Source organism: Mixophyes fleayi, chromosome 5 (genome assembly GCF_038048845.1).
Source record: "Mixophyes fleayi isolate aMixFle1 chromosome 5, aMixFle1.hap1, whole genome shotgun sequence".
Lineage (NCBI taxonomy): Eukaryota > Metazoa > Chordata > Amphibia > Anura > Limnodynastidae > Mixophyes > Mixophyes fleayi.
The window spans coordinates 139421222-139439045 of NC_134406.1; the positions used below are offsets into that span (position 1 = coordinate 139421222).

The window sequence follows — 17824 nt, forward strand, 5'->3', positions numbered from 1 at the left end:
TTACACCACTCTTAGACCCTTCTGGGACACAGTTTTACTCATTTCCAAAGCAATTTTAGGAACTGAGGTACCCAGTTGTCTGAAATATTGGCTACTTAACAATGTCAAAATGTCCATCTCCCAATAGAAAAAATCCACTTTGAAGTACCTCAGTAGGGCTGTGATGGCTGTGATACTCACCCACTGGAGATCCCCAACAACCTCATCTATTAAGTAATGGTTCGCACGTTTGGATTGGTACATGTCTGTGGATGACATGACCTACTCCTCAGCTGATAAATATAGAGTATTTTTTACTATGGTTTGAATGGATTGAATTTAAAGACTCACCACTATACACTCAGTGGAACAAATGAGACCTGACCCCCCCCCTTCCCCCTCCGCCCCCAACATACTTTTCCCTCCCTCTTTCTCCCTCTTTGTTCTATCCCCTATCCAATATAGAAATTAAGCAATCACACCACACCTGGTTCATTCGCTAATATTCCCTACAGTTCAGCTTGCGGGACTTTTCTCCAATCCTCCCAGTTTGATGAATAATATCATTCAAGCAAAATGCTTGAACAATATTATTTTACATACAGCCTACAACACTGTTCTATTGTGTCTATCCTGCTATATGTATACGCTGTTGTATTTTCAATAAAAATAAATAAATAAAAAACTACAATACTCTACAATAATCACTACTACTACTACTACTACTAGCATTCTGCCTGCTCCTCAGCAATAAACAGTCCCCAAAACTAGTTGCCTTATTGTTCTAGGGCAGGGTTGTCCAACCCGCGGGCCGCATGCGGCCCAGCACGCCTGTAAATGTGGCCTAGAAAGAGTTTTGGTTGTGGCGAGGGGGCAGCGCTGTTAATGGAAAAAAAAAACCTGCAAAAAAAAGAAAAGAAAATACTTAACCTTGCGGTCACGCAGTCACGTCAGCTGGTACTCCGGCTCCCTCCCTTGTCTCCTCCTCCGTGCGGTGCTCGCAATGAATGTCGGGCATGATGTCATCACGCCCAACATCCATTGCGGAGCGCAGCACAGAGGAGTCACCCGTGCGAGAAGAACAATCAGCAGAACAGAATTGGAGAAAATAAGAAAAGAGGACAGGAGAACAAGCCGATTAAAAGGTAAGTTAAGGGGGATTTTTTTTATTCTTTCAAGGGACGCTGACCAGTGAATAAAAGTCACCTGGTCCTGGAGCATCATGGACCTTATCTCCCTGCTACATACTTCTACTTGTAATACTAATGGGGCATTATATATTATTCTCTTTGGCCCATTATAAGTTGTTATCCCTTAACTAACATAGTGGTGTAATTATCAAAACCGGTCACAATTTGGGGTCACAGTGGTGTATATGTCAGGTACCACAGGCCTGGTCAGGGCACCCTGATATACAATGCCTGGCTTAAATGCACTTTATTGATATTGCATCGAAACAATACAAAAAGTGATTGTAGTATAATAACTAGAGAGGATTTTTGAACAGGGCAATTGAAAGGTAAGTATAGGGGGATTTGAAAAAAAAGTGATATATATATATATATATATATATATATATATATATATATATATATATCACTTTTTTTCTCATGTGTGTGTGTGTATATATATATATGTATATATATATATATATATATATATATATATATATATATATATATATATATATATATATATATATGTTAACTTTGTTTTCTTTAGTTTTTTGGATGATCAGCTATCGTTATTGTTAGTGTATCTTATGTGCGGCCCAAACCAACTCGTCGTCTTCCAATGTGGCCCAGGGAAGCTAAAAGGTTGGACACCCCTGTTCTAGGGTTTATTGCTGATGACTTTTATATTCATTTTACAGCAATATTTTTTTAATAACTCTTATGTTATAATATTTATGCTCTTAATAAAGTAAAAGTTGTATTGTAATAGTAGACTACTGTACATACATATTAATCATGGACCAAATAAGAACAAACTGTTAAAAGAACAACTGTCATTGGAATTGAAGAGAGTTATTTTTTTCTTTCAGGGTTTAACAGGGACATGTCTTTTCTTCTTGCGCACAACAGATAAATCCATTACTACAGCCAACATTATTCAGGTTAGTATTTATAGTGCATGGGTACTTAACATATTGGTCATGACCCAAAATTGTGCCCCCATGCCATCCACTGTAGGTTCACTGATTCACTATTTTTGAATTGTCCTTTACTATAACTATTAAATAATCTGCTAACTTCCTAAATGTTACAACCATATACTTTAGGAAAAATATGCCATTAGGGGGTTTCAATAATGTAGGGCTTTTTTGTAAATAGAGGACCTGGAGTTGTAATTAGTGGAGACCTCTGCTGGTCAGCTGATCTTTGAGCACCAGAAGAGGGAGGTATTAAAAGCACAGGTGACAATGACTTCTGGCTCCTAATTGGAAGACCGTTGTGGCTATCTATTTATGAGCCAGGTATTGTTTCTTGCTGTGTGTCAGAACCCCTGGCACTCGTTCATTAAAGACTGAACAGCATATGTTACGGAATGAAAGTACTAGTATCATGGTGAATTGAATAAAGGGCTAGTGTGGGTAAGGAGTTGGGGATAAGGTGAAAATTATTTTTACTTCTTTGCTAAAGAGAAAAAGAGTAAACTCTTAGGCCCTGCACACTCATGCATTAAAGACAGAAACTTGTAAAAAGCGTTCAAAGGCGTGTTCTCAAAGCGTTCCTGAAACGTAGTGTACCAACTTCCAAGTGTTGATACTTGAGCATTGGCCTGAAGCAAAGCTAAGAGAATGCTTGTCAGAAATTGTGTGTGTGTACAGGTCCATGTGCTCCGTGTTTTTCTAGACTATCCGCGTTAAAGCATGTATAAAATACTTTGAGAACACGTAATGAATGCTTGTATAAGGGGAGAAAACAAGCACGCAAGATCCATAGTATAACCTTTTGTCTCTTACAGGAAGTAAATTTCAGCATGTTTGAATGTACAAATGGTAACATTCTCCAAGGTTTGGAGATTTTACTGGCTCAGGTTCTGGTGCCAGCACTTAAATGTCAAGAGGTAAGTTATATTAATAGGTCTGAAATATGCTTGTCATTTCAATTACTTTGCACTTACTTAGGCTCTATCTCCTGAGTGATGTTTTACTACTAGGGAGAGCGTTACGGAACCATCCACAATTTCTCCAATTGTTATGTACACTTTAATGATTAAACCTACCATTCTGTGACATAAGTAAGCTTACATAGAACCGAATGTCATTTTAATTCAATATTCTTAAAAGCTTTTCTTGTTAACATATAAAATGGTTATCAGTAAGACATATGGTAAAAATACTAAATTATGTTAATTATATAAATCATGGCTAAACATGTATGTGATGAGATATTGCGTGAACTTCAGAATTTCTAAATACATTGACATGCATAATAGGGAAGCGCTTAATACTATAGTTAATCATAAAATATCAATTTTAGTAGTATTTAATAGTGGTGCTATTGAATGTCCAAGTGTTATGCACGTTTTGTCACAATGTGTTCAGGTTTTGAACACATTGCGTTCTTACCCGTATATGACGCGTCGCCACCCTTTGTTGCAGAACCGAAATCCATTGGTCTTGCATATCGTCCGGCAACGTAACCTCCGTCGCGAGCCCCCAAATTGTTATGCACGTTTTGTCACTATCCAATAACAAGTGTTGAATCTCGACTTGTGTTTCCAATGCACAAATCTTTATTCTCAAAAAGTAGCAGAATAATTCAAGCGAATAATAGTAAATACAGCCGTTACTTATCGCAGGCGCTCTGGATCCAGTGAACAGTGATTCAGGTCTGAAGTCTGTGGTCAATGTGACTGCATATAAGCAGTAGCTTTCATCTAGTGTTCAAACAGAAATACAGTAAAACAATGCAGATGGTGTGGCTTGTTTCTATTGGTCCAGGCTTCAGGAAGGTCCAGGGGGTTGCAGATCATAGGCTAGTTCAAACTAAAGAATCCAAAGGTGGGGGTCATCTCTCCAGGGGATGTGCTCCTTTGTTCTCGCCAAGACTCCAGTTACAACTAGTCTATTAGCATTTTATAGTCAGCATCATATTAAAGGTTTATTCCCTAACATCAATAACTGGAGTATGCAAGGTGCGATCTCTTCGCTGAATGCATCGGACAGCTGCTGATGTAAAGGGGATTAATATGATATCAGACATGACACATTTCCTTTAACCTAAACCATATGTATCACTAATATGCATATAACTTATATTACACCTAAACACTACTATATTTCAACATAAATAACTATGTGTTGCAACTACGATTAATGTGTACTATTTTACAAATGTGTGTGTTTGTGCGAATGTATACAAAAGTGTAAAAACTGTTACTGCCACGTGTTGCGGCTGGATACGCCCTTCCACGCTGTAGCGTGCTCTATGCATAATTTCAGACAAAGACAATCAAGTTTGCTCGATATTAATTGAAATAACTTTATCCAATTTGCTGACTTCGACACAAGTTACCAGTTTCAGACCCTCCAACATGACCCTTCCACCTACTTCCACTAAAATGACTGTTGTCATTACATGTATTGTATTAATTGATGTTTAAAAAACACCTATCTCCCCAATTAATATATTCAGCTCGGGTTACAGCAATAGTAAAAGCAACACCTTGGTAAATCAATCCTTAGATAGTCAGATATTAAGTCAAATAGAAATACCCTAATAATTAGCAATATTAACAACAATATATAAATATAAGTTCAGTAATGTTATAAATCCAGATTGGCAGCAGCATGATTCTAACAACTGGTGCACTCTAGTTCAGATACAACTAGTGAGCTTATTAGATTCTTTTTGCAGATCTCCAAAAAAGAATTGGAACATTTTGTTTTTCTAAAAGGAGTGTTTTATCGACCTGCCTTCTTTACCTATTCAGTGGATCTATACAAGTTTGAGTGCATATCTATTCAGTACAATATGGATATTATCCTAAGGAATTCTCTGTCCAGATTTATATCCTGATTATTGAAAGTCTCGCTCTGGATTTATAATATTATTGAAATTGTTGTTTTATATTGCTAAATATGAAATATTTCTATTTGACTTTATATCCAACTTATCTTTACTGAAATCTAAGAGTTTATTTATAGAGGTGTATGGTAAATCCAGCCTTTCCTCCTTTTTCCATGCCTGCAGTGTTTGGGGATTACAGGTCCCTATAGGCCCTATATTCATCATTTCATTTTTGTGCCGGTTGGAAGGCATCATGTTATAGGATCTACAGCTTTTCACCCCACATTTTATGCTCATCGTCATCAATAGTTTCTTACTGGGAACAGCTACAATGATTTTTCGCTCAACTTCACTTGTTTAAGTTGGGTCTCCTGGATGTGTTGGTTTGCATTTTCTCACCCTGTCAATTTCTCAGTTGCAATCCATCTTAGTTCTATAAGCATGTATTGCCTCTGAGGTACAGTAACTTCATAGTTGAGCAATAGGATCACTTAACCAAAACAAATATAAACATTGTTTTGAGGGAGTTGCTTTTTAACATTTACAAATATTTTTGTCACAACATAAAGAATTAAATAGTCTGAGAAATGTATATGCTAAATTTGAAGCACCTATTACAACTAAATATATTAAGAGATAAGGCTGAGCCAATTGCAAGTATTCAAAGAAAAAGTAGACTCACATTAGGTAACCCTTGTTCTTCAAAGGAAACATGACCATTTCCACTTTGCCAAAGGACTTGAATTTTGCACCAACTTAGAGCTGGCTGTCTTCGTGTCTCCTCCTCTACTGTTAATGGGGCCCATGTTGCTCCTCAATGTTGCACTTCTGCAGAGAAGCCATGTTACAAAATTGACACACATAATACTGACCATTCCAATGGACACTAACTCTCATGATTCATTTAAGTCATAAATGAGGCTTTACTGAGCATATATAAGTATAAAAATTGATAAGTTTACTTTAATGAAAGGGGTGTTTGTAACGTGAGGATGGACATTTGCAGAGCGCACCTCTTGAGATTTTTGTGCCTTTACACAATTCTAATCGCCGTTCTAGTTTTATGGAAAGGTCTCCCAAGAGTTGAGAGAAGGCAAATCTGGACCAAGTAGTGTACACTGAAAAAAATAATAATGTTCTATTTGCAATAAACAATGATGTCAAAGTAATTGCAAAAACATTTACAGCAGTTTTGTTGCAGTATGACTGAACAAGTATTGTTGTTCAATTCTATACTCAGAACTGGGGGGCTGTGAAGGACGGTCTTCAGAATTCCCAGATACAAGAGTTCTTAGACTCCCTGGACAAGTTTGTTGCAACTTTGTCATCTGCAAAAAACAATCTGGATGGAAAAATTGAATTAAAAAAAGTGGACAGTGGTAATTTCCTTGACACCTTACAAAATCCTTCAGACTTTATAGCAGCAGGTTAGTAATTGTGTTCTGTTTTGGAGTTTTTCATGTTTTTTTTTATTTACTGCAATAAAAAAGATATGCATCATGACAAGCTTTTCCACTGCAAATGATGTGCACTAACTGTAAGTCGTCAATTCATATTTATGCTCACCGCAGGCTGCTTTTGCTGTGCCATTCCCCCCCCCCCCCCCCCCCCCCATTGTCCTAGCTGCAGTAATCAATGGATCCAGGCCTCACAATGTCTGATCTGGATTATTGTAGGTAGATACAAAAAGTAGAGTAGCCAGACTTGGGAAAAGTGCGCCAAAGCCTGCAAAGATAATTTAAAATATATATAAATATATCCATCACTATGATTTTTGTGGGTGGACACACATTAAAGGGCTTGTACACATCGCTGTAGATAGGAGTCACAGTGCTGTTTTGAGCTTTAAGATTTTGAAAATGCGTGGACATTTCCTTAAATTGTAAAGTGAGGTTCTAACAGAAATATAGCACATATGCCACATAAACTAATATTGCTTTTATTTATTATTAACATATGTTGCAGTAAGTATTATTTATCGTCACTCAAAGGAATTGGTGACACTTACCCTATGTTGCTGTTATAATAGTAAGTGGTTGGTAACATAGATATAAACAACGTGAGGTAATGTCATGAAAAATAGAGGCAGCTGCTGCTCTTGAAGTCCAGCCAGTTTAAGCCTAAGTTTTTGTGGCCTTTATACTAATCCGGATACTAATCACTATGAACATGTGTGTATCCAAAAATACTATTATAAAACGGCAATGTCTTTTGCAGGAGGTAACAGTGAAGTCATTGAAAAGCTGGAGGGGATGCTATCTGTTTGGATTAAGCAGATTGAGCAGGTTCTTGCAGAAAGTGAGCAGATGAGGAAAGAAGCTGATGACATCGGCCCCTCTGCTGAGCTGGAACACTGGAAGTCACGGATGTCATCTTTCAATAGGTTTAAAAACATTTGAATAAAAATATTACTGCAAACATGCTTTACTTATAAGTATCACACACTGTACATTAATGTTTTGAAATCTACACTCCTCACTTTCCTGACCTACAACGCTTAATAAAAAATGGTAGAATATTAGTAGCAGCTGCCTATAAAACATAGCCCTGCACAAGAAAGCATAGCTTGTTTTTTTCAGATTTCCCTACAGTCAGCAAACAATATCACATAGATTTGTGAAGCACTTCAACTGCTGCAAAGAGATTTCTTTGTCAGTAAATCCAAAACATGAGACAAACAGAACAGTTCATGTATACTGTACTTTACTAAACCTTCACAGATTTGCTGGTATTCTCACCACTTATAAAAGTCTGTTGAGAAAATAGACATTGTTTCAGAAATAACTATTCTATTTCATTTTACTGCAGCTTGCATATTAATGATGGATGTGTAAGCCTGCAGCAATGTTAATTATTGTATACACAAAGCCAACCATGCAGCAATCAGACCAGATACAGACTAGTGCGCTATATAGATTTTTAACAGTAACTGACCTACTATCAAACAGTGGTACAGTGCTGTTATACATACCTACAGAATGGGGCTAGACAGAGACAATTACACCCAGCATACCAAACCAGAGAAGTGGAGTTGTGCAGTTGTCCATGTAAAAAGAAAGACTGCAGGAAAAACACAAATATGTTGGTTAACTAAACATTCAGAAGCAGCCCTAATCCCCAAATGCTATATGAAAATTAAATAGTTGACCAGCCCAGTCTCTTAAAGAGTACAGTCTACAAGTACATCTGCAAATAAACCAGTACCTGCAATAGTACACATGTTATGGCACACTTCACATTCCATGCATAATAAAAGCAAATGCACTAGAGATTTTGACCCGACCTTATATACAAACTTGCAGAGCTGGCCTTCCCATTAATGCACGTATTTGCTGGTAATAAGACTAAGGTTTGCTTTTATTTGACGCAACACCATACACACTTGCCCTCCTCTTTAATTTGTAATTGTGTTTGTCAAGAAGAACTATGATGGGGTTTCATGGCTACATAATGCTACCGTGTATATAGTAATTTTTTTTAAATACATCTGTTGCTTTCTTTAGTCTTTTAGATGAGATTAAAAGCCCTAAAGTCAAGAAGGTGCTGAGCATCCTGCAAGCTGCAAAGTCCAGGATTTTAAAGCAATGGAAAGAACTGGTAGTGTATTGTTCACTTTTTTTTAACAGCAAATATTTATATTGTGCTACGCCAATGTCATGTAATGTAGCTTACAGTCTTGCTGTCCAGAGATGTTACATTCATTTTGGTTGAGATACTACACTTAGCCTATAATAGAGCTGTTCATATTTAGAGACTTTACTATTTTAGTTTTTAATGGGACACCATTTACTACATCTAGGCGGATGTCATAGTGGAAGTACTTTAGTATGTAATAATAAATGTGCAGACATAAGTTATTTTAAACATTAATGAGGGTCAAACGAGCAGTATTTTTAGAAGAAATTGGTTTCATCACTTTTGCTGATGTGCCTTTCAGTCAGTAAAAATCTGCAATGTTTCCTGCAAAAAGTGCAAAACTACATAAATGAACGACAAGAACGGAGTATAGGCACGTAGCAGACAAACAGGAGCAATTGTGAATACAAAAATGTTCTAAAACACTATATACTGTGATAAAAATGTCTATAGTGTGGTTGCTGTGCATAAGGAATGGAGTGGCGTTGTTTAAAATAATGCCTTTTTTTAACAGATCAGTCAAATGCATATTAACAGTAAGAATTTGTATAGGTTTTTTAGCTATAAACAAAATAAGTGTCTTAAAAGACACTGGTCAGCATCCTGAAATTGAAGAAAGTGTTGTACTAGATCTTTAGTTATATGTCACTGCTTTCAATAAAAGATTTCCTAAAGTTTTACTGCGCTTGAACTAGTGCCAGTCAATAAAATTGCAATAGCCGATGTCACAGTTGAAATATGTTGAGAGCAAAGTCATTCATATCCTGCAGCTAAACTGCAAACAATTTATTCCACCAGCAAGGCAACCTTACCTTTGCATTGTAGTATAAGACATTTTTATTACCTCTCTGTGTAGTCCTATTGTATTTCAAATTTTGAGGAAAAAAATAAGTTTAAAAACAATAATCCCAATAAACTTGTCTATTTAGTTTTCATATCCTACTACAAAACACAGTGTTTGAAACTGGTGTAATTTTGATTATATTTTGCTCTGCCTTTGTTTTTCAGGACTGCAATGTTACAAATGCTGCTAATGAAGCAAAAGACAATGTGAAATATTTGTACACGCTGGACAGGTTCTTTGGACCACTGGGGAAAGCCTCACCTGTAAGTACTCAGGCTAAATGATAACCGCTTAGTGTCTAATGTAAGCCAATCTTATTAGCTGAAAGCGATGCACATTGTACACAGTATATTATATTATATATTTATAAAAGGGCAGCATGGTGGCTTAGTGGTTAGCACTTCTGCCTTACAGCACTCGGGTCATGAGTTCAATTCCCGACCATGGCCTTATCTGTGAGGAGTTTGTATGTTCTCCCCGTGTTTGCGTGGGTTTCCTCCAGGTGCTCCGGTTTCCTCCCACACTCCAAAAACATACTAGTAGGTTAATTTGCTGCTATCAAAATTGACCCTAGTCTCTCTCTGTCTATCTGTATGTGTGTGCATGTTAGGGAATTTAGACTGTGAGCTCTAATGGGGCAGGGACTTATATGAATGAGTTCACTGTACAGCGATGCGGAATCAGTGGCGCTATATAAATAAATGGTGATAATGATGATTATAGATCATCATCTGCCATTTCACTGACCCCTGTAGCAAGTAATTGTTCTGCTCTAATTTTGCATAGTTTATTGACTTTTTCAAATAGTTATAACTTATTATATACCAAATAATATATATTAACTGTGCATGGGTGCCGATTCTGTCATATAAAGGCAGAAGTGATCCAGAATGCAATTGTTGTCCTCAGGGGCAACAAGAGGGAGATGGGGGGGGGGGGGGGCAGGTACAAAGGCCCTGGCCTGCCTGTGTAGCAGGAGTAACCAACCTGGTGTGGCCTCTCTTCTTTCGGTGTCCATGTAAAGGGCCCCAAGAAATTGCTTTACCAGGGTCCAAAATTTCTCTTGACAGCCCTGGTTATCCTACCCTTCTGCTAGCCCCCCTGAATTTCATGTGTTACATACATAGATTGAGAAAACCTCATACAAACATTGTGCCTTAAGACTTTGGTGCAAACTCTGAATAATTCATGTTGGGAAAAAAAGTAATATTTATCTGTCTGAATGTTCTAGGCTACAATGGTGGAACACATACCAAGTTTGATGAATAGTATCCGTATGATCTACAGTACATCACAGTATTACAATACATCAGAGCATATGACATCCCTTTTCCTTAAAGTCACCAATCAAATTGTGAGCACATGCAAGAGTTATCTAAACCAAGGAGTTGTTAAGATCTGGGATCTTGAGAGGTATGGCAAATGATGGCTACATAATTGCATTCAATTGTCTTTAATTTACAGTTCTCATTCATGAAAATTAACATAGTACACTAATACTGTAGTAATATAATTGTTGTGATTGAAATAATGGCCATCAAACTCAACTGAACAAACAATTGCAATTATATTTGAATCCAAATTTTTTAGATCAGTTAAAATGATGCACTATTTGCTGCTTAAACTAACAGTGTGGAAAAAGTCATGAATTTCTAGCTTCTAATTTATTGTTTGACATCTTAATATCTGCTTTGGGTGATTTGTAATAAAATAATGTTTTCTTATTTTAACTTAAAAGGTTATTACAAATTGCTAAAAAAGTGTAATCACATAACTGAAATGCTGAGCAAATAATATTTAGTGCAAATTTGAAAATTGTAAAATTACCTTTTAAAGGATATTTCCACACTGTAACACCCCCCTCCCTCCAAGTAAAGATGGTGTCCAGTGTCTAGGAGTCCTTCCATTTGGAGGTACTCAACCCTCTGGTGCCGGTCTAATGATGTATTCTCCTGCTGCCAGCACCAGGAGAATTTTCAGATTCTGCACTTCAAATACATAGTGTCATGTGTTTTTAGAGTACTGTTTCATCAATGCTCTTCATACAAGACATTTTGATAGCAAAGATGCATAAAACAAAAGTGAGTTCTTATATAAATAAAATAATATTAGATTAAACAGATAGGATGTGAGGTTTATTTTGCAAATCTGACTTCTACTTCCCTGGAAGGTCGATCAACTTGTCTATGTTGCTTTCTAGGGAGGAGCTTTTGAAGAGAATCCGGGAATGTGTATATTTGAATGAACAGTACCAGGCTTCTTTCCATAAGATTAAAGAGATACTGAAAGAAACCCCAAATGAGAGGCAGTTTGAATTCAGGTATATTTTGATGTGTTTATAATCTCGTTGACATATTATGTAATTACATAGAATTCAGTCTCTCTACCCTGTCTAGAAACACTATTCTGCTACCCCCCCCCCCCCTTCCTCCTTGGCGTCTCCACTTGACACTACTTTCACTGACGCTACCAACTATTAACCCATACTACTCCATGTCCCACCAGCTCCTTGTGTCTCTGCATTCATTCTATTCTCCCTCTAGAATGTAAGCGCTACCCTCTGTCTTCATCTTTTGTACATTTCTTGCTGTTTTTTTTGTGCAATCTATCTAGATTCATATTTTGTTTTGTGGATTACATGTATTTTGTTGTCTTACTCTATGTACAGCACTGCAAAATTTTGTGGCCACTTATGAATAATCAATGATGATGATAGAAGGTCCAGTAACACCAAATAGTAAATAAGTTTTGTTTGGTCCAATATCCGTTGAAGTTATGGCTACTTTTACTGTATAAGTTATACAGAACAGTGCACAGGCTCTGTAGGACTCTTCTAACATGATGCTCTGAAATGCTGACTATAATATTTAATTGATGTTTGTTATTTTCTAACAATTAAAGCTGCCATACATAATAAATTCTTGGCCCGACTGCCGAGGAGCAGCTTACGTCATATATAACCATGCATGTGCCGCTACACCTGAGATCCAACTGTTTGGCCAAGATCTGACAGGCTCCCATAAGTGCAATTGGACTATGACCAAATACATTGTTGGACCAAATTAACAGTGTGTTCCGATCACCATCTATAATCTCAGATGTTCTCTTTTCAAAGATGCAGTTTTTAAATGTAAATAATTAAATGTAAATAAAAAGAAGAGACATATGCCAAGTTTTCATCTATAAAGAATAGGCAAAATGCTTGCTGTCTTTGGCAGAAGATTTTGGTGGGCAGCAAAAAGTAATACTACCACTTAATTTTTACTAAACAGCTGGAGCCCCAGAGATACTTTTTTTTAACAGCCTTGTTGAAATCCAGGACTGTGTGACGCATCAAGAGACAGCGACTTCTGATTGTTCCTACCGCTAGCATCCCCTCCCTCTTCTGCCATTTTAAAATGACGAATGAAATAAATTTGGTGGTTGCATTACATTATTAAGCAAAGAAGAAACATTGTCTTTTCTTTTTGTCACAATCAAAAGAAAATGTTTGAGATTATAGTCCTTTCAAATGCTGCACTTCCACGTACTACCTAAATCTTACTACCCTGCTGATTCCCTTAGCCAGAACCTTGGGGCTGCTCCATGCAGACATTTTTCATAGGGCTCCAGCTAGGGTAATCGGCAGGTGGTAATGCAGCTTTAAAGGGACTGTAATCTCAAACATTTTCTTTCCTAATTGTAATTAGGAGAATCTATATGCAAGACAGTTTTATGTTCTCTTTCTGTGCAGTACATGAAGGGGGGATGTATCCACTACCTCACTAATTGCTGACACACAGACTGTCCTGTCTCAGTCCTTAGTGCTTCCTGCAAATGAACTGTGCTTTAATTCCTCTACTGTGGATTGGATCCCATTGTTAAGGCTAATGGTTCTTTGAATGCAGTGATGAGAAATGATGTTAACCAAGTATTTGATATCTGACTGGAACAGAGACTGTATTATAATTCCCTATATGTGCACTGTAGGTTGAATTCCTTACCAAACAATATTGATCTTTTCAGGTTCTCTTAATTATTTTTATTATTCTATGTTTGTATTATGTGTTTTGTAATATTTATATATTTTTTTGTTCTTTGAAATACACGTTATATATCTTTTATTCTACTACTGTATTACGGTGGTATTTTGTTTGTCTTGGAAAGAGGAGGCTGCACTTCTTATGATCTTTGGGTATCCACTACCTGTATGTCTATTGTCTTGCATAGTTTTGGTTCTTACAAAACTTTGTCACCCCCTGATTACATCATATTCCATTATTCATAGTAATGTCATACATATACCTACCTACTAGCCCACACCTGAAAGCTATTGGATTATCATGTCTCTGTAACATTGAGAGAATTCTGTCATGTAGCCCGAAAGTGGCCTAATTGGATGAGATCTGGCCATTCAGGCTGAGCAGCTGGATTTCTTCCAGTGTCATTGGGGCATGTTAGTGCGGTGGAAGATGATCACAAAGACAGGCCAATAGAGGTGGTCTGCATCATCTTTTGACTGCATTTATTAATGTGTTCAATAAATCGGATTATTATCAGGCATGATGCTTTTTGCGGACCACTCAGATTAAGATATTGATCCAATTGCAAAGTATGTGGTAAACATGCATGAAAATGTTTTATACCAAAGAGCACAAATGTGTATGTTGATTTGTGTAAGTGATAAGTTTTGTACTATTTCAGTTGGTACAACAGGCAGCAAATAACTAGATTCAGCTCTGTCAACAAGCGTAGATCCAAGTCAGCTGCCCTCCTTTATATACTAATTACTTGAAGGACTGTAAGCCTCAAAGCAAAACAATGCATGGATCAGTTCAAACAGGATAGATTATTTTTCTTTTCTGTCAAGGATTTTTTTTATTCTTCTATTAATGTAGCAAAAGTAGCATAATCGTCATTGGTGTTCTTATTTTACCCAGTATTCTTTTTAAAAAAACATAGTATAATTCTATCTTCTATTACATTAAATTCCAAATGATTAATATATCCAATCTTAACAGAAAAGTATTAAATGAATGGGATTTCAATAATCCAATTTCAAGACTGAAAAAGCTATTATATTCCTAATTGTACAGAATTGCATTTTAATGTGCCTATAAATTCTCTTTTTTTTTTTTGCTATTACACTTTCAGTGAGAATTATATATTTGGGAAGCTGGACACTTTTTGTAAGCGTCTTGAGAAAATATCAGACATGAGCAATGTTTTGGAAAGTCTGGCTGATCTGCAGAATATTAGAATTGAAGGAATTGAAAAGATCAATATTCGCTATCAGACAATTGTTAGTAACACCAAGTCAAAGACATATGATGTTCTAGATCACCGAAAGCAAGAAGTAAGTGAATCATTACATATAGTTCTAAAGCTTTTTATGAGACATGATCCAATTATTAGGGAGGTTTTGGAGAAGAAAGTTCTGCTTAGATATCTATAACCGCAATGACGATTTAATAAGTGCTGCATAATAAGGTCACATTATACATATAAGTGATTAAATAATAAACTCCTGTGAATCTTAACATTTTCACTTCTGTTACCATTAAGACAATTTGTAAGTGATAATGCACCCTCTTCTGTAAGTTATTAAGCATACCAGAAATCACAACAACCTTGTGCTTTTATATGGCCACAGAACTCCTCTGTGATTTGTAATGCCACTATAATTTAGAATAGGGAATGTACTGTCCAATATATGATACACTGTTCCAAAGATCAGGATATTTGACAGGATACTACAGAAAGATGATGTTTAGCAGTACCATGAAGAAATTTCTTGTTCATCTGCAAGGACACTTGAATATAGTAATCAAAATTGTAATAATCGGTTATGTTAGTGCAATGGGAACATGATAATTTGTTTTTCATTTTAGTTTGATAAAGACTATGTTGAATTCAAGAATCAAATAGAAAGTCTGTACCAATCCCTACAAGGATTTGTGGATTCTTGGTTTGAAAAGCCTCTGACTGTAAGTGTACATGACTGTAAATGACAAAAACATTTCTATGATTTCCAGTCTTTATTATGTCGTGACACACCTACCAATGATAAACTTTAATATTGGTATGTCACAAAAAGATTGGCATTTTTAAAACCATAGCCATAGATTAATTAGTATGTTTTAAACCAAAATTAAGCCAAACTAATTTGTTTATTTTAGAATTAAGACAGTAGTTCATGTCACATAACCATTGTATATGTCCCAATTATTTAAAAGAACATGGTGGACAATCATTGTGTACGTATTTATGTTTTCTGCTGAGCCATTTGGGTAACTTTTTTTTTTTTTTAAATTAATTCACCCACCTATCTACATCTGAAAGCTGTTTGTGCTATATATTGCAAATCTGCTGATTTGTAGATGTGGCGGTGGGGGCAGGGCTTACCTTTTGTTCACAGATAGCACCACCTACCCACCAAACCAGCAGGACAGGAGGATTTCTGTGTACATGTTTCAAATCATTATAGAGAGATAGGGGGATAAGTTGAGAAAAAAGACCTTGTAGGTGGGTGTGTATGTGTTTGTGTGTGTATACAGTGTCGGACTGGGGCATGTAGGGGGACTGCAACTCTAAGGACCCACCAGATGGGGTGTGGCCAGCCATCAAAGAGGCAAGACCAGACACTAGAGGGGGTGTGGTAAGCCCACAAAGGACAGCTAGCACCATAATGTAGTATATAAAGAATGCAATGTGTATAAAGAGTACACAGTCTTGGCCTGCCCCTTCGATTGGGCAGAACAGTCACCAAAAATTGGGATTGTCCCACTAGACCAGGCTTGGCTAACCTGTGACACTCCAGGTGTTGTGAAACTACAAACCCCAGCATGCTTTGCCAATATATAGCAGCTTATTGCAGCTAGGGTATGCTGGGACTTGTAGTTTCACAACACCTGGAGTGCCACAGGTTAGCCAAGCCTGCACTCGACTCAGAACATTTGACAGACTGTCCTACCTGTTCTTGTCACTTTAACCACCTGTGACTGCTGGATTCTTTAGTTGCCCCCAAACCACCCCATCTTAAATGAATAGTCCCGACTATAAAATTAAATTGCCCCACCTTCACCCTACAAACAAAATAGCACCCATTATTTAGCCACCACCTACCACACACACATTATATTGCCACAAGCCCGCTGTGCCATCACACACACATTACTGTGCCCCTTCATCACCATGCTGTGGCTCCTTATGATCACACTGCACCCTCCATGCTGCTTTTGCCCCCCCCCCCCTTCTCCTGGCTCCCCTTCATCCCCCTTCGCCATGCTGCTTTTGCTTCTCATCACCCTGTGCCATGCTGCTTTGGCCCCCCTTCACACTCTGCCATGCTGCTTTGGCCCCCTTTCACATTCTGCCATGATGCTTTGGCCCTCATTCACACTCTGCCATGCTGCTCTTTGGCCCCCCTTCACACTCTGCCATGCTGCTCTGGCCCCCCCCTTCACACTCTGCCATGCTGCTTTGGCCCCCCCCTTCATACTCTGCCATGCTGCTTTGGCCCCCCTTCACACTCTGCCATGCTGTCTTGGGCTCTTTTCACTCTCTGCCATGCTCCCCCTTCACTGTGCGCCATGTTCCCCCTTCACTGTGCGCCATGCTCCCCCTTCACTCTGCGCCATGCCACCACCTACCACACACATATTACATTGCCACAAGCCCGCTGTGCCATCACACACAAATTACTGTGCCCCTTCATCACCATGCTGTGCCTCCTTATGATCACACTGAGCCCTCCATGCTGCTTTAGCCCCCCCTTCTCCTGGCCCCCCTTCATCACCCTGTGCCATGCTGCTTTGCCTCCCCTTCACACTCTGCCATGCTGCTTTGTCCCCCCTTCACACTTTGCCATGCTGCTCTGCCCCCACTTCACACTCTGCCATGCTGTATTTGCCCCTTTTCTCACACTGCCAAGCTATCTTGGCCCCTTTTCATTCTGCGCAATGCTCCCCCTTCACTCTGTGCCATGCTCCCCTTCACTCTCTGCCATGTTACCCCTTCACTCTGTGCCATGCTCCCCCTTCACTCTGTGCCATGCTCCCCCTTCACTCTGCGCCATGTTACCCCTTCACTCTGTGCCATGTTACCCCTTCACTCTGCGCCATGTTACCCCTTCACTCTGCGCCATGCTCCTCCTTCACTCTGCGCCATGCTCCTCCTTCACTCTGCGCTATGCTCCCCCTTCACTTTGCCATGCTTCCCCTTCACTCTGCTCCCTCCTTGCTTCCGTTCCTTCATTTACCTTTTCTATCGGTTTCTTTCTTCTCTTCTTCCTGACTTCTGTCCACGGCGCTCCTCACTGAACATCTGGCGTGATGACGTCACGCCCGACCATCAGAGCGAACAGAGC

The 17824-nt window shown here is 38.2% G+C and overlaps 1 protein-coding gene across 1 annotated transcript in view; it reads left to right on the forward strand.

The window, feature by feature from the left end:
* LOC142158677 (dynein axonemal heavy chain 5-like) overlaps nt 1–17824 on the forward strand; it is a 363541-nt gene that overhangs the window by 25182 nt on the left and 320535 nt on the right. Inside the window, exons 6-15 of the mRNA XM_075212884.1 lie at nt 2024–2095; nt 2947–3048; nt 6238–6424; nt 7215–7380; nt 8501–8594; nt 9642–9740; nt 10709–10890; nt 11678–11797; nt 14611–14812; nt 15348–15443. Coding sequence (XP_075068985.1) covers nt 2024–2095; nt 2947–3048; nt 6238–6424; nt 7215–7380; nt 8501–8594; nt 9642–9740; nt 10709–10890; nt 11678–11797; nt 14611–14812; nt 15348–15443 — 1320 coding nt within the window. The remainder of the gene's footprint in view (nt 1–2023; nt 2096–2946; nt 3049–6237; nt 6425–7214; nt 7381–8500; nt 8595–9641; nt 9741–10708; nt 10891–11677; nt 11798–14610; nt 14813–15347; nt 15444–17824) is intronic.